We start from the raw sequence: 25,232 nt of genomic DNA, 5'->3' as shown, positions 1-25,232 counted from the left end.
TTGTTCTAATGTTTTCTCCAGCTTCTTGGATACACATGGCATCCAACGCCAGTTCACCACACCCCACACGCCACAACAGAACAGTGTAGTTGAACGTCGGAACAGGACAATCACCGAGATGGCTCGTTCCATGCTCGAACACAGACATGTTCCGAAGCGTTTTTGGGCAGAAGCAGTTAACACTGCAGTTTATCTGTTGAACCGGTCACCCACAGTGGCGGTCAAAGGTAAAACTCCGGAAGAGGCCTGGTCAGGTCGCAAGCCCAAAATCAGTCACCTGAAAGTTTTTGGCTCTCTTGCTTTTGTTTGGATCCCTGATGCTTCACGTACCAAGTTGGATGCCAAGAGTCAGAAACTGATGCAGTTGGATATAGCAGTCTTCACAAAGCCTACCGCCTTATTGATGTTGAGACATCTCGTCTCATATACAGCCGCGATGTAGTCTTTGATGAGCAGCGAGGACCATTCATGCCTGTTTCTCCTGTTCCTGATCCAGTAGTCCAGCCTATGCAGGTTCATGATTTGGGAGTTCGGCTTCCATTAGGTCCACCTGATGGGAGGGCTCCAGTAGCTCCTACAGCTCCAGTCCTGCCAGTGATACCTGTACAGCCACCTCCGGCTTCTCCTGCAGGATCACCTCGTTTTGAAGATGCTTCACCTGAGTTTGATCCAGATTCTTCTGATCAGGATCCTGCTGATCAAGCATCTCCTAGTACTACTGTTGGTCATTCTCCTCTCCGGCCTAAGTGGTGGGCTAAGACACTTGCTGATCTTCATGATGATGAGCTCATTGATGGGAGAACTACTCGGAAAAAGAGCAAAACTATAGATTCTGTTAACTTTGCTCTTATGGCCAACATTCACAGTGTGTTTGAACCTCAAACATATTCCGAGGCTAAAGGAATTCCAGAGTGGGAACATGCCATGCAATCTGAACACCAGAGCCTGCTGAAGAACAACACTTGGGTCCTTTCTGATCTTCCCCCAGGGAAGAAACCCATTAGCTGCAAATGGGTCTACAAAATCAAATACAAATCAGATGGTACTTTGGATAAGTACAAAGCTCGTTTAGTGGCAAAGGGCTTTTCTCAGCATCAGGGCATTGATTATGAGGAGACCTTTGCTCCTACTGCAAAGATGAGCACCATCAGATTAGTCTTAGCCATGGCAGCACAGTTTGGCTGGAAGGTCCATCAGATGGACGTAAAGAGTGCTTTCCTGAATGGTGATCTCCATGAAGAGGTCTACATGACGCAGCCTCCTGGTTTCAAGGTTGCTGGTAAAGACCATTAGGTTCTCAGATTGGTAAAAGCTCTCTATGGTTTGAAGCAGGCCCCTCGGGCATGGTACATCAAGATTGATACGTACTTCAGTGATGAAGGCTTCAAGAGGAGTTCTTCAGACTCAAATCTGTACATCAAGACTACTGACAGTGACATCATCCTTTTGGTTATCTATGTGGATGATCTGATCATCAATGGCAGTTCGGCATCTTTGATTCAGGGAATCAAACAACACTTATGCCAATCTTTTGATATGACTGACCTTGGGCTCATGCATTATTGCTTAGGTGTTGAAGTTTGGCAACAGTCTTCTGGTATATTCATCTCTCAGTCCAAATATGCCAGAGCCTTGTTAGACAAATTCCGAATGCAGGATTGCAAACCTGCATCTACACCTATGGAGAAAGGTCTCAAGTTATCAGCCAAGTCTGATTCTCCTTCCGTTGATGATACTACGTATAGGCAACTAGTAGGCAGCCTCATCTACCTATCTGCTACTAGGCCTGATATCAGCTTCGCAGTCAGCTATATTTCACGCTTTATGACAGCTCCTAAGGCTGATCATTGGATGGCAGCAAAGCGTGTGCTTCGTTATGTGAAGGGCGCTTCTGATTATGGACTTTTGTATTCTCGGAGTTCTAATCCTAAACTCAGTGGGTTCACAGATTCAGATTGGGCAGGTTCTGTTGATGATAAAAAGTCAACATCTGGATATGTGTTCAGTTTGGGATCCGGTGCAGTCACATGGACCAGCAAGAAGCAGCAGGCAGTTTCTCTCTCTTCTACAGAGGCTGAATATAGAGGGGCTGTTAAGGCAGGATGTGAAGCTGTCTGGCTTCGTCGGATGCTTGGGGATATGCAGATGTCACCAGCAGGACCGACTACTCTGTTTGTTGATAACGAAGGCGTTATCAAGTTAGCATGGAATCCAGTCTTCCATGAACGAACCAAGCATGTGGATGTTCATTGTCATTACATACGACAGCTGGTTGAAGACGGGACTATAGATCTGCAGTATGTTCCTACCTTAGATCAGACTGCAGACATTCTCACCAAGCCTCTTGGTCCTGATAAGTTTGTCAAATTCAGAGGACAGCTTGGTGTGTTAGATAGATTAACCATTAAGGGAGGGTATTACAATAATAGATAAGACGTCTATTATTAGTTAATGGTTATCTTGTAAATATCTTTAGCTTTAGTTTGCTTTGGTTTTTTGCTTTCTCTGGAATAGAATGTTTCTATTCTTTACGATCGTTTCCTAAGGAAACATCGTCTCTTCCTTTTGTATAAATTGACCTTTCGGTCTCTGTTATTAATAAGCAAGTATTTACCAATTACCTTGTAATAGACCTAGATAGGGACATCTTGCTTCTAGGGACATGCCCTTTGGTTGTAATATTTATATAGGGTATGTTTGTGGATAAAGAACACATGAATGATATATGGTCTGCTCTTTTAGCAATTCTTCCCTATCTGAAATATTGCAGAGATAAAACATTTTTCAGAATGGTATTTATACTATATGTAACACTTCATACAAGTGTGAATTATAGAAGATCATCTTTAGCAAGCAATAGAAGGTATTATCTCAGTCTGATTTATAGCAGAATTTGCAGAAACTTTACATTTCCGTGCAGGGGGGATAGGGGAACCTCAATTTGGGAACTATAGAGGGACAGTGGTGGGGGCGGAGGGGATGGGGTGTTTAAGGGCGATTAGTCACAATGTTAAGTTTTACAACTGTGGTCCACACAAGTTCTTGGTTAGAGTTAAGAAACATGTTTAGTTTTTCTTTAATTTGGCCATGGAAGGTAAGTTTTGTTACAGTCCCTTAGATTAGTGTTTCTACCCAAGATTAGTGTGTGTTAGATCTTTCTCTCAGCAAGCTTATGGGGCATATATTAAAGGGCCTGTTTGGTTACTAGAATAGGAATAGAAAATTTGGAATACGTTTTCTATTTTCCATTTGGTTTCAGTTGGAATAGGGAATTGGAATATGTTTTCTATTTTCCATTTGGTTTCAATTGGAATAGTGAATAGGAATAAATATTTCCATTTTGCCTCTAAAATGAGCTTATACTCATTCCAAAAAATAATTCTTATTGGAATAGCCATTCCTATTCCGAATATGCATTCCTTATTCTCCATTCCTATGCCTGCAACCAAACGGGCCTTAATTGAAAAGAGGCAGGGATAGAGGGCCTCCTACACGACCATCGAGTCCGACTTAGATTATCCTATATGGAGTGCAAGTGGCATATTATCAACTAGTTATTCTAGCCAGCGATTATTATCATAGATGCAATCATTGAAGTTGAGATAAATCTAAACTTAGGCAAGAAGCTTCATTACTTTTTGCTTAGTTTTAATCCGACAGATAGTGATTTTGTATTTCACAATTTTACCTCAGTAGTGATATCAAACTTAATGCATTTAATCTCTCCATAATGGCTATCCATACATATCACCTTATGGGATATTCATCATTATGGCTATTCTTAAACATCACCTTAAGTGATATCTACCATTATGGCTTTTAGATATCTTCACATGTATTGTCCACCATTATGGCTTATCCATGAATATCATCTAATGTGGTATCCACTAGTATGACTACACATAAACATTACTTCATGAAATATCAACCATCATTGTGAGATTGTCACCTCACAAAAACGGTAAAATGCACCAATGTTCTATCATTGTGAGATCGTCATCTCACAAAGATGGTTAATGTACATGTGTCTTATCATTATGAGATTGTCGTTTCACAAAGATATTTACCACACAAGTACAAGAATATCACCAAAAACTCTTTACGTGGTATATATAAATACTAATAAATCAATGACGTTGAGACTCTATTTCAGCTAGGGCTTCATTCGCTACAATACCAAGCTTACCTCGAAAGTACACAAACTTAATTATGGAGAGAGGCTTGGTGAGAATGTTTTCTGTTTGTTCTTTAGTACTAATGTATTTTAATTGAATGGCATTCCTTTCTCCCATGTTTCTTACATAGTGATACTTGATCTCCACACATTTTGTTTTGTCATGAAACATAGGATTGGCAGAAAACTTTATACAACTTTGATTATTGCAATGGATAATTGTGGGCTCTAAGATTTTTCCTAATAGTCCTGCAAGAAGCTTTCGACACCTCCCTGCTTCTCGAGTTCCTACAGATGCTGCAATATATTTCGCTTTTGTGGAGCTTTGTGCTACCAAAGACTGTTTCTTGCTGCACCAAGAATTTATAGAAGACCCTAAATTGAAACAACAACCATAGGTACTCTTTTTAACAACAACACATCTTGTCCAATCAGAATCAATGTATTTATGCAGTTTAAAGTTTATGTCAGCTGAACATCAAAAGCCAAATGCAGTTGTGCCTTGCAAGCTTCTCATAATATGTTTTGCTGCAACTAGATGTATTTGCTTAGGTTCACACATGAACTGGCTAAGTGCACTTACTGCATAATAAATATCTAGTCTAGTGTTGACTAGGTACATTAAGGACCCAATCATCTGCATTTATGGTGTAGAGTCTGCCAACTCTGAAACAGCTGCAGCCTGTTTTGACTTTGCAAACTTGTTTCCATGGTGTGGACATTGATTTAAAATCCATCATACAAGGTCTCTTTTGAATTTCAATGGTGTACTTTACTTGACCCACAATGATCTTATCATTTTCCTGCCAAATTTCTAACCCAAGGAAGTAGCGCCTTGAAGTACAAGTTTGAGTCTGCATGATTCTTGGAGAAACCTAAGCTCATCAGGTAGCAGCCAATTGTTTCATACCAAATACGTGGAGCTTGCTGAAGGCACTATAATGTCTTCTTTAACATACAAACACGAGTTTCCTTTTCATGTACAAATCCTTTTGGTTGTTCGACATATACTTCTTCATTAATTATGTTGTTTAGGAAATCTGTCTTTACACCCATTTGATGAATCTTCCATCCTTTAGATGCTGCAACAACAATGATGGTTATGATTGAAGTGTGTGGGGCAACAAGAGCAAAAGTTTCCTCACAATGAACTTCTTCCTTTTGAGAGAATTCTCTAGCCACAATGTAGCCTTGTAATTCTGAATACTTCCATCTAAAACATGTTTGATCTTAAAGAGTCATTTAGAAGAAACCATGGATTTCCTTTGGTCTAGGTACAATGTCCCCAATATTATTCTTTAGGATTGATTGATACTCTTCATAATGGAATTATTGACATCATTGATCTCAAGAATGATCAAGATTGTTATTATTAGACTTGTCAATGTCAAAGGTGAAATGATGTGTATCTTGGAACAGGTCACAAAGTCAAGAAAGCAACCAAGTGGGAATATTTGAAGCCAATAAAGACATGTAGCAATAACGCGAAATGGACATCAAGTGTATAGCAGTGAATAAGAATATGAAGTATGAAAGAAATATATTAATGATATATAGATATATGAAGTATATAATCCAATTCAATGATATTGGACCAGTTACAATACAAGATATATGAACAATAGAAAAGATGATAAGTTTAGGGAAGATGGTGAGTAGATGATGAATACATAGCCTATTGATTCACAAATGTATGAAACATTGATTATAATAGTTGATCAAAGAAAATGAGCAGCGGAACACCAAGGAGTGATACACAAGTATTTTGAACGAGATCATAACAAAGACAAAGAACATAATCTGTATAGCAGCAACTTACAAGCCTTCAACAACATACGAAGCCAATTATAAAGAGAGACAGAGCACAGACATAACAACAATGATTTAACATAGAAGGTTTGATCTATATGCCAATTGACTTCCAATCACCCCATGTTGTGGAAGAAAAATTGTAATGGACATCGTGTCAATACAATTTGCATAAAAGAGAGGATGAACATAAGGAGTTCAAATGTAATCACTAGAGACATCAATCGTGTATAATCACGGGCATTCTTAATCTGTACAGGCATAAGAACAACAATTTGAGAATTAATCAACGACATTGAGAGATGTTTGAGTAGCAACAAGAAGATGCTGAGATATATAGTGTATAGTGCATCTTAATGTATCGAGGCAAATGGAGGGTGCGACATCAAATATTATGTAGTGCTATCCTAACTGTCATTAAATATTACTACGGAATAAATATTACTACGGAATATTGCCGATAGCATTAGCAGCAAAAATTACAGTGAATATTATCAAAACTTTCCTCACATTGCCAATAGCATGAATTAGGACATATAATACATGACAACATTTTTTTCAGAAGTAGTGATATAGAAGAAATGATGAGTGGAGCTATGCAACATGGAAGAGTCAAGCCTTGTAGAATTTGTGTCTCTATGTCGGAGATTAATCAACCATGAAGACCCACCATTGAAGGATATTGTGGAGCAAGAATTGCCAACGTGAGAACATTTAAAAGCCATGCTGTTAAGTAGGAAACGTCACCACAAGTCAACTACATATACAGCCTGCGAGTTTTATCTTTGATGGATAGGAGAGAAGATTGTTATCATATTGTGAAGTCCATCGGGTTAAAGTAAAATAAGATCATTGATATGAAGTTTTGAATATCAAATTTTGTTTAAAATAATAAGTTTGTGTGCTGGACGTCATTGAACAATATACACCATCAAATGGTATCGGGGAAGAAGGATTTAAATGCTTAAATAAACATATTCCAATTAATTGTTTGAAGATGAAAATAATCTCTTTCTTAAAATTAAGATGGGCATTTTAAACATGGAAACACAATTGAAGACTTTAACTGCTCCCTGGAAGGAAGGTATATTTATTTTAATACATTAATAATGTTGAAAAGAATTCGTAAAAAACTAAATGCAAGGATTGAGATAACTTGGTGCAATTATGATCAAGAAAAGGTGTGACTTTTTATATTTGAAAAGTCATATCGTATAAAATTTAAGATAAAAATATGACTTGAGTCATGTGCAAAGTGAAACAAAGAAGTGAATAGGAAAAAAAATGAACAAGTGACCAATGTGAAGCGTAGAATATATTTGTATATATATGCAGATTTATTAAGTCTGATATATATATATATATAAACATGAGATGGAAGAAGGATAGAAGAATAAAGAAGAAAAAGTGAACATATGCATATATAAAATATAAGAGGACTTTTATGAAGATATATATATTCATATTAAGTTGACTGTTTGGGTTAGGTTCCAAGTTCGACATTCGAGAATTGGTTTGCAAGTTCGTCAAAATTTTGGAAAGGGTTTGGGTTCGTTACTACAAAAACATGTAAAATATATATATATATATATATATATATATATATATATATATATATATATATATATATATATATATATATTTGTATATATGTATGTATGTATACACACACACATACATTTTTATGAAGCATGAGTTAAAATTAGAATGTAGCATAGTAGCATAAACACATTTAAACAACAAAAACCTTAAAACACCATAAACAGTACCCGTGCAACGTAGTATTTATATAAAGAAGTTGAAATAAAATGTATATGAGAAACTTGTAAGAAAAATATAAAAGGAGAGAAGGGAGAAAAGTGTGTGCTGGAATCAAAGAATCCATACAAATATAAGTATTAGATTAAACGAAGTGAAATTTTGCAAGCAAAATGTCCATCATCAGTTGAATATGCAATTATCAGGGTGCAAGAACAGTTTTTTTGCAGTGGGTTGGTGGTCACAAAGACAACAGCGGGTTGGTGCTTCTTGTAGGTAGGTGCCTACGAAGTATGGGAGTTGGAGCTTCTAGTGGGTGGATGCTCATAAACATAGGGTTGGAGCCTACAAAACATTGTAAAGAACAAGTTTATATTTAAAGCAATTATTTGCCATGGTTTTCTGCCACATTGGGTTTCCACTTATTGTGTTCATGTCCGTAATTGTTTGTTTTAGTATTTGAAGTTATTGTGTGGATAGAAGTTTTAAATTTGAAAATGTTAATATTATAGTGATGCACCACACACACACACACACCCTCTCCCCCCCAACTATAATTGCGTGCTCTTCACTTCGGTCATTGTATCCTTCCAGACTTGCTGACTAGTGGCTACCTCAACACTGGTAGGTTCTAAGTTAATATTATGACTCATTAATGCAACATAGCTAGAATACATGTGTGGTGTCTTCCTCTCCTTAAATGTTCCTTTAGGAGCTGCAAAATTTTCAGTCTTTTTTATTATTTTCCTTGCCCAAAGAGGTTTTTCCCGGTTTACAACGGCATCTGTAGGCCTATCAGTAGAATCCAAGGGTTCATCATGTTCTTTAGGTTCATGATTCTTCCTCTGAATTTCAGGAGTATGGTTTTCTTCCATATTTTCTGGAAGTTCTTGATCTTTACCATCCTTCTCAGAAGTATCCTTGGATTTTCTGAATCCAATATCCTATTCAAATGCCACATCCTTACTTAATTCAATCATATTCTATTCTAGAATATGGATTCTGTAAGCTTTTGATGTTTCACTATAACTTGGTTCTTTTGTCTTTGGGTATATGTCTGATATTGGACAGCAAAAGATTCTTATATGACTTACATATGGTGTTTATCTTGTGAATGCTTCTTTGGGTGTCCTGTTGTCCAAAATCTGATGAGGGCATCTATTTTGAACATAAACAATAGTTCTAGAAGGCTCTGCCTAAAACAAGTTTGAGGATTTTGATCACGAATCATGGGTTTGGCTGCTTCCACAATAGTTCTATTTTTCCTTTCTGCTACACCATTTTGTTGAGGATTATAAGGAACACAAAACTCCCTCTTAATCCCAGCTTCAATGCAAATATTATGGAAATTACTGTAGGTATACTCTCCTCTATTATCAGTTCGCAGGGTTTTAATCCTCTTCTCGGATATGTTCTCTAGTAGAGCTTGAATTCCTTTAATCTCATGAATACTACATCAGGTTCTTAATTTTGAAAAAAATAGTTCCAAGTCTTTCTAGAGTAGTAATCAACAAAAATAACATAATACAAGAAACCATCTTCTTATGGGAGGAAATTATGAGGAAGTAAGGAAAGAAATAGAGGAAGGCATAGTGAAATTTATGACTTCTATGCCTAAGGTCACCAAGGAGAGTGTGCAACAGAATTTACCAATTCCAGTATATGTGGAGGCTAGTACTCCTACTGATGGCGAAGATGAAGATGAAGAGACACAACAAGACATGTCACCTTCTCTCGTATACATAAATCTGAATGAATGAGCTCTAAGATACATTTGGATCTATTTTCACTACTATGAAATGTACCTTTAGTGTTCTTACATAATGCACACCCTTTACAGGGTTCTTCATGCTCATGGTTATGTACTGGAATACCAGTAACTATCTTCTCCATAGTGGGCAGTGCATGGAAGTGTAGGTGACCCAGTCTTCTATGCCAAATTTCACAATTCCTTAATGAATCATGAATTAAAGATTGAGTAGGTATAGTGCAAAGTCTGTAAAGATGTCCATAAAAAATTCCAATAAATCATGAATTGAGGAACTTGGCGACTTGCAAATGCAATATGAGAGACAAGATTTCACTTGATCCCTGGAACAAATAGTAATTAATGTAATTGCGAGGAAATGCCTGAGTTTAACTTAAGAGAAGCCGTCACAACTTCTACAGAATAACTGAAGCCATCTCCAATGGTCACTTGATCAAATGAATTGCTCTCTATTAACTCTTTGAAATGTCGTCTAAATCTGGTAATGTGTCAAGATCCACTGTTGTCAATTTGTCTAGTGCTATAGTCCGTAGACGTGACATGGGAGGGCTGAGTAGAATATGAATCAATCTGAATCCTTTTTCAGAAAAGTTTACCATCTTCAGCAATGGAAGCTTGAGGCTTAGACCCGTTTGGATACCCCTTGTTGCATAGTGACTATATTTATTAAACTTAAAAGTATTGGACTTTTGATATATCCTTTCTTCCTTTGAATGTAGAGCCGTTATGGAATTTCTTATCTTTCTTCTTTTGAAGGGATTTATCTTACCCTTCTTCTCTGAGGGATGTAAGGTAAGGCCATGAATATATTCACTTGTAGAGGTTTTGCTGATGTCTTTTGTAATCAATCTTGATTCCATTTGTATACAATCTGCCTTCGACTGATCAAATTTAAGAAACTTTGATCTTGCACTTACCCTTGAATGAAATATTCCCATGAATTAGGAAGTCCATGTAGAGCCAACATTGACAATTCTTTGCTATCAACAATATGTCCAATGGTGGAGAGTTGATCTCTGAGTTCTGTAATTTTCTTAAAATAAGAGATTATTGATTTCCCTCCAATCATTTTGATGTGATGCAATTTTTGTTTTAATCGAAGTGTTCTGCTTGTATTGTTGATATCATACATATGCTCCAATTTCATGAACATTTCTCTAGGTGTTTGAAGTTTAGCGATGATTGGCACAATGTGATTCTTTACGGAGTCTGCTATCATCTTGATTGCCTTTGTGTTATTTTCCTCCATTGTGCTAACTTTTATTCATTAGTTGGTGAAGCATTATTTTCTAGCACAAAACATCCAGGACATTTTCATCTAAGGCCAGCATCATTCAAAACTTCCAAGATGTGGAATTTGTAGTGCCTACTAGCCTACACCCAAGCTTCAATTCATTCACCATCTTGACAGTGGAATATCCTTAGAGGAAAGGAGATCAATTGTCTAAATTTCTAGTATCATATGTCTGCTTATGATGTTTTTAAAACCTGCTATGATGCTATGCTGAATTTTAATCAGACTGATAGCAATTTTATATTTCACAATTTTAGCTCTGTAGCGATATCAAACTTAATGCATTTAAACTCTCCAGATGAAAAGATTGCTGTATGTCTATATATATAAGTCTAACTGCATGCAAGGTTAAAATCCTCTCGAATACGTAGATGGCGGCAAGTTGATCTCTGCAAGTAAGAATTAAATCGATTTTCAGTATTAATTATTAACCAATCCAAGTATTAATAGATTTCCCATGTGGATCAATTATCAATATTCCTTGATCTCAGATTGTTTTATGTTTGTAGTGTGTAATTGAATTAGATTAGAGACTTCATTAAATACATAGACAGCAGCTGTTTGAATAACTGATCACATCCTTTTGAATAGCACTGGTTCAATAAACTAGATTAATCGAACTTAGTGAGTCATTGTTGTTTGAAAGTCATACCGTTAAATCAGTGTTGTTATTACTGCTGATGATGTAGAGGATAACTAGTTATCGCGATGATACAGTCTGGAGTTGGTGACTCTTGGAATTGACAATAATGAATTTGCAGATTAATAATACTCTGAATGACATCGACTCCAGGATCAGTATTTTGATTTTGTTATGGATAAATGATTAATTAATTAATGTCTCAAGTGATCTAAAACTAACTTCAACACTTTGGTTGGGACCTGACTGGCTTGCATCTCTCCTGTCAAATCTCATTGGAACCTACGAAATCTTATTCCTGTAATTATGGAAACTCCCTCCACTTTTCCTAAACATGATGCTGCATGCGAAGGGGCATTTAATTAGACGACAGTCTGTCTGGAAAGGGCTGCTATTCAGTTTGACTTTGTACTGTATACAGCAGCAAGCAGCTCCCTGAACATGGGTGGCCAAGGCAAGCCTCTTATTCTGCATATAAAATTATCCAGTCTTAAAAGTTGAGGATATTTCATGACAGTGCATCTTGCAGAAAAATTATAGTGGCCTTTGTAAATCAAGATGAAATGGATTTTTCTTTCTTTCTCCCTGGGGCAGTTGCATATAGAATTTAAAAAACATGGATGAAAGGTAGAAAATGGCTTTTCTTTTATAGAAGTTACTCTTTTAAAATGTTGCTAAGAAATATTATACTATTCCTCCCACTGTTCTCAAGTATGTTCTAAAAAAGTACAGTAACAGTATTAACAAGGAGTAATTGAATATTGTTTAGATTGGTTACCGGGCTTGACAATTGTGATTCAAGTTTAACAATAGTCACTGGTTGTGGCCTGAGCAAGAAATGCTGGGCCTTGATGGAAGAATATGAGGTTGCCAACTTGCAATCTTTTAATTTTACATTGCCGTCTTTCTCTAAGGTGTCCTCCTTTGTAATCTATCTTCAGAAACTTTCAACTACTTTCTAATCCTGTATTGATCTCTTCCTAAACACTCCCAAGTCTGCTGCATAGCTTTCTTAACATTCTGCTCATAACCAAGAGGTAATTGCTGCTCAATAGTTAACCACCTTAATGTCTGCAGTAACTGCACTTTCACCCTGTTAATGGCCCTGGCAAAATTCAAGTACAATCTCCTAGATGCTTAGTGTGAGTGGCTGTCTCACTCCAAAAAGTTGCAGATCTACAGAAAATCAATGTCAGCCTGAAACTGGGACGAGAGTTCTTCAAGGCATTTCCTCACTCAGTTTTTGAATGCACAGGTGTTTTGATTTGGATATACAACAACACCATTTATAACAATCTCAGGAAGCTCAGTGGTAATCATGATTAATTGTTTGTTGATTGCAAAGTCTAGTAAGATGCTAGCATTCCGATTTAACTCAAGCTGGCAGTGATTTGCTTTGAGAAAAAACTTGTACAATGAAACTCGCGTTTAATTGAAAATGAGGTTTCCTTAAATTGCAGTGGACAGGGAAATCAGTACATCTTATACAGTTTTGAGTGAGCCAGAGTCCCAATTACTTCCAACACTTCCTTCACTATGCTAGAACAAGATATTCACAGTAGAGAAACAAAAAATCAGTGATCATCCTGTCATTGGGAAAAATTTGCTGTTTGTAACCCTCAGGTGGGGTCACATCCCGGGAATTTGGTAAGTTAAAAGGGGATGCCCCTTTTTGTGGTGCTTTGGGGACTCCCTGGTGTCCCATGATGGCTACAGGTACTTTATGGTGTTCCGCACATGAAATACATTAAAAGAGAATAAATCTTCAAAATACAATCAGGTTCGAAAGGGGCAGACAAAGGTGTCCCAACCCCTCAAAAAATTCCTTGAGCCATTATACATGAAAATTGAGGATGAGGAAAAGGAACAGTATACCTTATTAGTATTTAACTATTTCCTATGATTGACAAAACATGTCTCCCTGTGGCATCTATCAACATAAATCATGCTTCATACTATTTCTACCAGAGGGATTATAGAATCAATTTATTGTTTTTGTACACAATTTTAAAAAATTCTGTTTATATTGTTTCGTTTATGTTATAACTTAGACTTTGTTGATTTATTTGTATTTAAAAAATTTGAACACAATTTTAAGACTCCTTTTTATAGCCACCCTCACTGCCCCTGTCCTGTTCCCAAATTCCAGAAAATGTTTTGCTGTCTCACAATTCAAGAATTTTTTTTTGCATCTCCAAAACTTGGTGAAACACTGGAAAATTTTTAAAATTCAGAAAGTGCTTGTTGTAATTAACTAGTCAAGGATACTAAGCATTTATCTCAGATCCTTCTTCTGCATGTGTGCAAAATAGTACTCTATTTATTTACTATCGCTGCCTCTGGATTTGATTGCGTGGAATTTTCAGCATCTACAGTTTGGATCACACTCTGTGATCCATCATCAGGATTTTATTAAGCATAAGGAGACTAACAGTGCTCTTATGTAGTTATTAGTCTATTTTTTGGTTTGAAAACACAAAGATAATGGGCCCTGGAGAATGCAGTTTTTTGTAATTAGGTTCAGATTATACTTTTCACTTGTTAATGGATGATCCTCTCAGTAGACCAGTTCAATAAATTATAGATAACTTTTGATTTGTAGAAGCCCGATTCATGGACACAGTAGCAGGAGATGATATTTGTTATTTTTCCACTTATAATCTATAAAATAGTTGCAAATATAAGTTTATGTGCTAAAAATGATGTGACGTGTTGAACCTGCAGTAGAAATATGTGGCTTAATGCTTAAAAGTCCATTTTCCTTAATGAAAATGGAGGGCAGAGTTGTTTGTGGTTATGAAAAGAATGTGTCCATTTCAGTCCTATTATCATTTTAATATATAAATATCGCTGATTCATGTAGTCTTCTCATATTACTCCAGGTATGTTCACAACAACATATTCTTTAGCTTTGCTGTTGATGCCGACTTCACACAAATGCAGCAATCATATGAACAGAAGACAAGTTTAGACAATGCTAGTGCATTAGCGAATGATGAAGGTAATAAATAATTTGCTCATTTATATTTATAAAACGTTAAATGTTCTTTCCATTTTGACCCCTTAATTATAGTCATAAATGAAAATACTGAATTTCTAAGATCTTAGTAGAAAGATTAAGGATCACCTCACCCGTCGATAAAATCGATAGATAGAATAGATCATATTTGTAGATTCATATCTACATTAATAATATTAATAGGTTTACTAATGGGAATTAGTTTAGTAAACTATGTGTGTATCCCGGTTTTGAGCAATGACTCGAAGGGATACGTTTTATGTACATAGTTTGTCTATATATTCTATCTCTAAAGATGTGATGCCTTGGCAGATCAGAAGGATGTTAACAATGTTGAAACTCCTAAGGGTGAAGCCTTATTGAATCAAAACGTTTCAGATGTCATATTGGATGAGGTGAAGGAACCTGAAAGTGAGGAAACAGAAGTAGAAGTTTTGATTGCCAAAGATGAAACTGATCCTGATGTGGCCCTTTTAGAGAATGACACTTCACAATTGATTGATAGTGAGCAGGCAACCTATGCATCGGCAAATAATGATTTAAAGGGAACAAAGGCATACAATAATGCAGATATTTCAGGGCTCTACACTTTAGCCATGGCAATTGTTGATTACAGAGGTCACAGGGTTGTTGCACAGGTGAGATTTTCTACATGTATTAGAATTAGTTGGCAATATACCTTTTCTTTGCACTATAAGTTAATAATTGCACAATTGTAGGCATATGTTCTTATCATGGGTCATTGTGAACCATTTCATTGATGGTGGTGTAGATTGGAAACTTGTTTGTTCCATAGCAGTTTTAATTTAGATATGTTTTATGTTTATTTAGTATTCCTTTTTATGCAAAATCTTGTTTGAGATTATGGGTCTCCTTAACATTATGTGGGATAAGCTTGCCACATTTCTGTTGGAATAATGGGCCAGCTTATTGCATCATTTTGAATTTGACAATGGGTCACTCTCTTGTGACTGATCCCAAATATTATTCAACCATAATTCCTTAGACACTTACATTACTTGTTATCTTATCAGTACTCTGTAAATTTTAGCTTTAGATGAGGCCAACTGTCTAAATTTATATAAACCCATTATAGCTCTATCAACTACTTTTTGAGCAATATAGATGTCAATAAGATTTCTTTTTTTCATGTTGCTTCCTGTATGGTGCAGTTTTGGATCATTTGTCCTGCATAGTTGTATGCATTTTTTTTCCATAAGCGATCATTTCATTAGGCATACCCTTTGTGATTCGCACGGTTTTTCTAGATATTGTGCAGAGAAGAATTTCAATTCCATCATGCTAAGCATGCGACCATTTCTTGCTTATTTGATCTAAGTACTTAACAACTAAAATTAGTTTTTGGATCTATTCTTGCAGAGTATTATTCCTGGGATCCTTCAAGGTGACAAATCTGATTCTCTTCTATATGGTTCTGTTGACAATGGCAAAAAGATATGCTGGAATGATAAATTTCATGAAAAGGTAACCTTCGAATTGAATGAATAATTGTCTCTTTAAACTTGTCTAGATTAATCAACTATCCTTTGGGAATTTATTTTGAGCACTTTTCATGTGCATATTTACTGAAATTTTTTTCTTCATAATTTGGATAAATTTTGATCGCTTTCAGTTAGAATAATGTCATTGATATCATGGATTTGTAGGGAAGATCGTTGGCAAGTTTATTGCCATCTATGTCAAAGGGTAATTGTTGTCAAAGGATAAATCACATGAAATAAGGCCAAAGACGACTAGTTGTTTTAAGAGCAGATCATAATATTTAGAGTACTTAAACACAAGTTTTGAGGCATAAAGATAATTGAGTAGATCAAAATACAGGCTTATTGTTACATTCAAAATATGTTTAGCACTTATGCTGGCTGATTGAGAGAAACATTTATATTCTGATTTGTATGAGAATCTGCCTCATTATAAACATACCATGTTTCTTGGTGCCAACTACACTAAGGTATTTTTGCCCATATAATAAGCAGCACTTATACTTAGTGGCATTTATACCTTCATAAGAGCAGTGATTCTTTGTGAGAGGGCACAAATATGGAAATATCCGAGCTTAAATAAAATGTTTGATGGCAGCTCTATAAAGTCAGCGATAGAAATTAGAAATGTTTGGAATGAGTTTCCAAAAGGCAGTGATTATTTTGGAAAGGGATGACTTTTTTCTAATGAACGTATCTTTTCAAAGAGATACAACTTTTCATTTGGATGTGAAGATATAAAGAGAGAGAATTTGATATGTATAGATGTGTAGAGCCGAAGGGATACATCATAAAACAAAAGAAGAGTTTATCAGGAAAAAAGAACATATATAAAATCAAGGGAGATTTGTGAGAAAAAGCATATGTACTACTGATCCATTAAAGGATGAAATTTGGTTTGGTGTGTGGTAAACAGTAAAGGACATGGGTTTTGTTTCCTTCTTTGAAGCTTTTGCTTTTTGCAACTTTGCATGGTTTTGGGATGCAGTTTAGTCCTGTCAACTTCCTTTTTTTTCATGGAAAATAGTTATATTATTTGTGCAATAATAAAAGATCATATATGTACTTCATCATAAGAAACAAAATGGGCAGGTGGTTTAATTTTTCTTTTGGGTTGGGAGCCATGATGGAGCCACCTTGTTAGAGATTGATATAATTCAGAAGTTGCAAATTAAAATCGTAATATTGCAAAGAACTATAATAATTATTTCCTTTCCAAAACTACTGTTAACCACAATAACTCAATAAAATCCTATTAACCTAATTTAGAGTCAATAGAGGTTAGATGAGACAATTTAGAAATTTAGAAATTAAGACGAATGAAAGTGCATATCTGATTTTGATGTTTGATAGACAGTTTTGTTTGATGTTATTAGGTTGGATGTTTTTTGTCATGTTTTCTAGTTAAAAGTTGTGGGAGGGTTAGAGGCAAATTCATCTTAGTGGCAGAGTCAGTGGCATGCTCTTGTTCTTGTTGTAGAGCAATCTGAAGAAGGGGGTAGCCTTCTCTATTTATTCTGGACCAATTTTAGCTACCCTTGGTTATTGACATTATACAGATCTAGGGAGGGTCTTAGCAGTTGTAGAATGCTCTAGAGGAATTTATGACCACAAGACATGTGTTGTCCCTTGCGTGGTAGATACACGATGACCATTAAGGGAGGGTACTAGAATATTGTAGTGTTTCTTTAATGCCCTCTGCATCTCTTCGGGTTCTTTCAAAGTGGGCTCTCATCGGCTATGTAAGCAGACTGATCACTATTTTGATAGGGAGGATAGAACTTGTCGTCTTTACCGGCTCAGGGAGGCGGAATTGGAGACCCACTTTATCTTTCATTGCCCCATCTTTTATGAGATCAGAGGGAGGCTCTATTGCCCTTTCAGGTGGTGCGTTTCCCCTCTCATCTTTCTTCAGTTACACAGATGATGTCTTACACTTTATCTTCAAGAGACCTTGCGGCTTCAGGACCATATCCTTCAGCCTCAAACTTCCACCACACTACCTTTTGACCATCTCATCAACTCGTTCTTTGCTTCTCATTCTCCATCGCAGTTTTCTAATCATCCCCTTGGGCACTTTCTGGACCACACGAGATCTGTGAGACCTCACAGAGAGTATATTCAGTGGCTTCACCCTGTTCTAAGCAGTTCTTCAAGATGATCCGGGGCTCACCCTCACTTGAGGCGTTAACCCCCGATTTTTGACTACTTCACGCTTGTGAGGAGTAGTTGGTTCTCCAGGTGGTTGTTCTCTTGCTGCCTTTGCTTCTTGTTCTCTTTGCAGACAGTGTTTGGTTCTCTTGTTGCTGGCTGTTTGCTCCTTGTATTCTTTTCAGTTCAATAGATCCCTGTGGTCTCTTGCTGGACATTATTAAATTTATCTTATCTTAATGGTCATCTTAGTTTTTAGATTATCTGATAGTGTCTATTTTTGTCTTTACTTACGTTTGTTTCTTTTAGAAACATTATCTTTCTAAATCAGCAAAAAGAGTTTTCATCTCCTTTAAAGCAACATCAATGTACCACAGTGCCTTTAAGGTCTTGGTCTCTTACCAAATAGGTGTGAGTAGGAGTCCTACAACCAAATTGGGTATAGTTGCCTAGCAAGTTGCCTAGGCACCTTGCCAAACCTAGGCATCTCCTTGGTGAATGTAAGTGGACCTAAGAGTCACCCAAACCAAAAGTTTTATATATTTATTTTAAAAACATTATTATAAAAAAATGTGTTCTAAATACTTAATTTCACTTTTCACCACTAAGTGACAAATTTGCGAAAATGGCACACGCTAAGAAGGTTATTGTTGTTTCATCGTAAATTGACAAATTGGTGAAAATGGCAGTTGCCCCAGGACTCTATTGAGGTTGTTTCCCTAGATCCACACGATGATTGTCGTCCTTCGATTCCACCAGGGGCATTGCAGTTAGACTCCCATGAGGGTTTCTGCTCTTCACTCCTATTAAAGTCTCCACTTATAACTACCACCAATTATTGGGATCTCTTGTGACATAAGAAACTTGATTATAATGTGGGGGTTTGTGAGTGGGGACCAAAATTGACAACTTATACAATCTTTGTTTATGATTATTATTATATCATTGATAAATTCTGAAGTATTATACTATCAGAGATTCAAATATCATTATTAATATAAAATATAATATTACATGATGCACCAAATGTGGTTGCATTTTTCTATATTTTTTATTTTTCTGTAGCTAATGTACTAGAAGTTTGTACCTCTACAAAACCCCATACTATTTTATTTTATTTACCACTAGTGGTAGGACTTCAAACATATAATTGTTTTCATAGATACTATATTGTACATTACACTTTTAAGCTGATCAAATGACAATGCCTTGTAAATATGCAACAACAATATTGCCTGCGCTTACCATGTTGAAAGTTTCCTCTTCTGAAATCTGATTGGTGGTTCAAATCAATAGCTTTTTCTGTGATACATGGCTGAAGATGCTGAAACATTTATAACATCTGAGCATAGTTGCACCAGCCTGAGGGACATGGGGATGGTGGGACAAGTTTCTGAGATGGGGGGACAAAGGGGCCTCAATATAAAAATCAAGTACAAACTACAAAACAAAAGACAGAATGTCAAGTACTAAAGGCCTAAGGGCTGCCAAAATGCAGTAGACGCTGCCTAGAGGCCTCTAATCATCCATGTCAAGCTGAGGCTGATGCTCAACAAACTCATCATTCGAACTCTCAGCCACAAGAGGAACACCAACTGACCTTGAATCAAAAGAATTTGCATCCTCATCAACCTGTGATGGCTCTTTTGGCTTTGCATCCCATCATGCTGCAGAGCTCTCTTTGTACACACATGACTTGCGATCTTTGATATGCAAGGCACACTGTACAACCACTAGCTTCTCTGCTTTCTTAGAGGTAAGTCTATTCCTCTTAAGAGAGTGGATGAAGCTATAAGTAGACCAAATCTTCTTAGAAGCTGAAGAACTAGATACCTAAGATAGCAATTAAATAAGTAGTATGAGAATCAGAAAATTGAAATTCATAACTAAAATTAAAAGTGAAAAGTAAAGGTTCTAAACTTGAAGGACAAGAAACCTGAAACAGGAGACAGTTCTGGCCAGTATGGTAGTTGTTGATTTGGGTCCATGACAGTTACTCCACAAAATGGGATCCTCTTGTGCCATTGTTTTTGTCGGCCTTTGCTCTTGTTGGATAGCCCCTGAGAGTAGCAAGTTTGATCCACTGAGCGCGAACCTTCCCCGTTGTCTCAATGTCACATATCCTATCAATGCACTTTAAGAATCCTTCCGTCACCTGAAATTCAAATTTTAAAATCAGTAAATTAAAATAAATAAATATTCATAAGTGCAAGTGTACTAATTTCGAACTTTCAAGTGCAAGTGTGCTAAATTGATAACCTTATCATCATTCAATGGTGTAACTCTTCTAGGCCCAGGCATGTACCACCTAGGATTCAATGCATAAGAAGCAATGTGTAAGGGAGTGTTGAGGCTATCCCATCTACGCTGAATAATAGGCCGAATGTGCTCAGTGTAAAATGCTAAACTGGGGTCCCTCTCTTGCTCAACTGTTCATCTGGCCAAGCATAGGATCAAAGCACTCATACAGCTCTCCAAGGGAGGCTACATCCCCACCCCCATATTTGATGACCTAGAAAACTGGACTGATGAGAGACAATGTGTTTTGCATCACTCCAAAATACATCGCTCTTCATTGTCTCCTTCACATTCATCCCCTGCTCTTTCCTAGACCCATCCCACCTATCCCACTCATTTGTCATAACTATGAGTTGCAATGGCTCCTACAGCTCAGTCATTCTCTCCAAAAGAATGAAGTAGGATGCATATCGGGTCCCAATTGGTTTCGGGAACTCCAAGGGGAGGCTACATCCCATCCCCATATTTGATGACCTAGAAAATTGGAGTGATGAAAGACAATGTATTTTGTATCACTCCAAAATACATTGCTCTTCATTGTCTCCTTCACGCTCATCCCTTGCCCTTTCCTAGACCCATCCCACCTATTCCACTCATTCGTCATAACCATGAGTTGCAATGGCTCCTGCAGCTCAATCATTCTCTCCAAAAGAATGAAGTAGGATGCATATTGGGTCCCAACTGGTTTCGGGAATTCCTTCCTTGCGAAGCTTTTGAAAAGCGCATGTGATGTGTGGTGATAATCAAACTCCTGTAGCAACTTGGATTATAATCTGATTGCTATAACAAAGTGCTGTTATGACAGTCGTTACAGCAACAATAACATACTAACTACAATTTTGCAACAAATAATATTTAAATGAACTTCTAAACTTCATTGCAAATCCATGAAATACCAGTATTCTTTCAAAGAGTTTTCATCCACTGATTCTTGCAACCAACAGGCTTTTGTTTGTTGATTATATTTGCCTATGAGTTTTCATCCATTATCCTACAACTTTTTGTATTTGTTACCTACCTTGATTAACCCCTCTCCACTTTTAATGAATGTGTCACAAAAAACTGTTCTTGCAGACTTCTCAACTTATCGTTTTTGGAAAATGAAAATTCCAACCAAGCATCAAACTTCAGCATTTACTTGAGATGAGGAATCACGGCAAGAATTCTTCGTAAAGTGAGGATGTGGTGGCAAATTGTGTCACTACTAGTCACACAAGCTCCAATGCCATATATGTGTTTCCTTATCGAAGGAAGGAACCATATATGGTTATATAGATAAATTTGGCAACTTGTTGAGTATCTTAAACCACATATTTGTCAGTCCAATCTTTGGTGTGTCTTATAACAACAAATCAAAGCAATGTGAAATACATGGAGTCTAAATCAAAACAATGTGCAATACATGGAGTCTATGATATAGTAAGGCATCTCTTCTGCATGATAAGTTTCCCTTTGGATACATATGTAGCTGCATTGTCTGTAATACCATATGTAACTTATATTCACGGGTACGTAACTTAGTATCCCAAAATGTAAAAACATGCCCTGCATTGACATGCCCATAGGCCCTTATGCCCTGCAAGCAATCTCTTTTGTCAATGCAGGGCATGTTTTTACATTTTTATGCATGGATTCTAGCAAGGCAGTATTTTAATGATTAATCTATTAATTCCACTTGTTACAGATTGCTTGCATTCAGTACAAGTGACATGGTCCTTCATAGTTCCTCATATCCCACGCTTCCTGTACGGTCTTTTCTACCACTCAATTGTGTTGAAGTTGAAGTTGACACTGCTGTTTTAACATGAAAAGAATCAGCAACAAGAAAAATGATAAGCATTCATTTAAAATGAATAGAATCCAAACTATATATGAGTGTTGCAGAAAAAGAGATGAATGGAAATGAGAGGATTTTTGACAGCTTATCCTCTGCTTTTCCAGTGTTCTTAACAAATTTTCAACTCAAGAAAACATAAAACAGAAAATAAAAATTACCTGTTTAACAAGTTGATTCCAAAAGCTTGTATTCTCCACTCGTTTACTTGCTAGGGCATTGTTTGGCTGTGAAATTGATGCAACAGATTTAAAAACGAAAAGAAGGTGAAGTTTTTGGTTTAAAAACTTTGCTTGGTGCGGCTGGAGGCAGATTGCGTTCTAATCCTGGGACTGGATGAGTCTTCATGCTGCACACACTTGAGTAGTTGTGTTGACTTACCAGGACTTGTGAACTGTGAGTTTTACCGAGTACTGGATGAGTTCTGAAAGTATGGCTCTGTCTAAGACAATGGTCTTTAGTTTCATCCCTCTTGTGGTATTATCGACTGCCCTATTTTTATAATCTTAACCTCGCCCTCTTTATATAATAGAAGTGAGAAACATGAAATTAAATGCCATTTGCAAAGGAATTTTTTTTCATGGCATTGTTTGCTCTGAGGTGCTTTATGTAAAAATAGGAACTTGCGCCAGTAAGGATGTCCTAGCAGTCCTCACTGTTGTGGTAGGCTGTGAATCACGCTCATCGCTACGAAACAATGTATCTTTGTTCTCTATGTAAGTGACTACTTATCATGTGATTCTATGTTTATTCCTGGGGTATGAGGACAAGCTGGTTAATTTTAGTAATTTTATTTTCTCAAGGCCACAGAAATGACATTTCATTAATCTAGTCACCCATGAACTGCTAGATTTTTTTGACTGTATTTTGGAAGAAAATTGTTTTAAAGGGCTCTTCGTACCTAAAGGACTCGCGGCAAAAATTTCCAACAACTTGGAAGGACGACTAAAACAGGAGTTTTATTCTCAGTTACAACCACAATTGAAATTTATGGTTGATAATTACCACATAGACAATAGAGGCTCAAGCATGTCTGAGAATTGTTGAAATTTCAGTTTTGACTAAACAATTATCAGATGGGCTGTATAGGTTTGTGGAGGTAATTAGAAGGTTTTATTGTAACTGTTTGCTTTTATATAATGTTTATTATGGATTTGAGTCCTAAGAATCACAAGGGAAACACTGATATCTTAGAAATGTTGCATTATGGAAATTTTTGTTTTTTATGCATGACAGTTTGTCTTAATGATTTCAGGTTTTGGAGGCTGCAAAAGTGCTACATATAAAGGAGCATGAGATTCTTGATGGCTCTGGAAATCGAGTGAAAATGGCGGCTCCAGTGGAATGCAAGGGAATTGTTGGCAGTGATGATAGGTCATTTTTTACTTTCTGATTTACTCTTACTATATTTTGTTTTGATTTTGACTTGTAGCCTCTATTAAATCTTAGGATCACTTCTGCAAATGTAGTGATATTGCCAATTTGATTGATGCATTCCAAATGCAGATTTGCTTATCATATAAATATGAGAAGGAGGAGACATGTCTCATGAAGAGACATGTCTCTATAGTTAATCATCATTTGTTAGTATATTTAATTTAACTAACCATATATATATATATATAAAATATAATGTGTAATATATATATTATATATATAATAATATGTATGTATAAAGAATATTTATCTAATGATGATTTACCATTTATAATGAATCTCATGATCATATCAATCTGACTGAAATATAGTTTAACGCAGTTAAATTACAAAATCAATAGTAGCCGATAATCATCTGCCTTTAGCAAAACCTCCACTCATGATGCAACGTATGTATTACATATTATTATCTGCCGATTTTGATAAAGACATTTAAAATCAGACAATTGGCAGTACAATGATATAGTCTTTATGTGAGTATAATGTGCTATCAGCAATTTGATTACATACAAACTGATTACATTACGTAGATTCTTAATATAATCTTAAGTGTGTATATATATAATTATAATAATAATAATAATGATATAACACACACACACACATATAATATTATATGTATATATATATATACACAATTAATGAATCAATTATATAATATTAACTTGAGGATAGACATAAACAAAATAGATTCAATTTCACACAAGCTAACTTCTTAACACTCCCTCTTTAGCAAAGGAAATTGAAACAAGTTTAGCTTACACAATAAGGTGTAATCATCATTATGTTTTTAAACTAAGAGAGAGAAAGAAAGAAGAAAAACAAAACATAATGGATTTTCATGGTGTTCGGCAATCGCTCAAAAGACTCATGAAGGTTATCAATGTGTCCGGCAAAATCTGGCCCAATGAACAAAGATAACACTAAATTCAACCAATGTTTGAAGACATATCAACTAAAATAAAGTCGTCACTTTATATAGGATCAGAACACATGAAAGGTCGTCACCTTTCACAAAAAAAGTCGTCACTTTTCACAAAATGGGCTTGCAAGCAAAGAATTTTATATTCATGAATATATAGTTTAATAAATGCATTTACAACAATGTCATACTAAGGTTACCTCCGAAGTACACAATTTCGACTTTGCAAAAGGCTTGGTAAAAAAATATCAGCATTTTGGTCATTTGTACTGATATAACTCATCCTTGTGATAAGTGCACCAGTATCACAAGGTCACATGACATTAAGTCATTGAGCATTTTCTACAGGAGTAGATTTATCACTGTGTGCATATAGTCATCAACCATATGATGTTAGTTAATAAGTGCATAAGAAGCAATAAACATTAATCATATCAAGTTTACCTCTGAAGTGATATGGTCGACTCCGTCTAAATAAAAATTTGATAGAATCATGTTCTCTATTTGCTCCCTCTTAATCTGACGCAATGTCAGATTCCCTCTTCATAATCTTAATCATAAAAATGTTCACTTCCAGAGCCTGCATAATAATCTTGGTAGCAAACATACCAACCTTCTTTTTCTGC

The 25,232-nt window shown here is 36.1% G+C and overlaps 1 protein-coding gene across 2 annotated transcripts in view; it reads left to right on the top strand.

Annotated features, from left to right (window-relative positions):
- The window catches only part of NOXY38 (tetratricopeptide repeat (TPR)-containing protein), a 171,534-nt gene that overhangs the window by 92,846 nt on the left and 53,456 nt on the right, over positions 1–25,232 (top strand). For both annotated transcript variants that reach the window (XM_089815084.1, XM_089815083.1), the window contains exons 11-14: positions 14,326–14,444; positions 14,775–15,100; positions 15,843–15,947; positions 23,503–23,621. In XM_089815084.1, the coding sequence (XP_089671210.1) occupies positions 14,326–14,444; positions 14,775–15,100; positions 15,843–15,947; positions 23,503–23,621 (669 nt within the window). The remainder of the gene's footprint in view (positions 1–14,325; positions 14,445–14,774; positions 15,101–15,842; positions 15,948–23,502; positions 23,622–25,232) is intronic.

The sequence above is a fragment of the Cupressus sempervirens genome, chromosome 2 (genome assembly GCF_028749045.1).
Source record: "Cupressus sempervirens isolate cs-2001-9-10 chromosome 2, ASM2874904v1, whole genome shotgun sequence".
NCBI classification, from domain to species: domain Eukaryota; kingdom Viridiplantae; phylum Streptophyta; class Pinopsida; order Cupressales; family Cupressaceae; genus Cupressus; species Cupressus sempervirens.
Note: the sequence above shows the minus strand (reverse complement) of the source record. Positions and strands in the feature narration are given on the sequence as shown.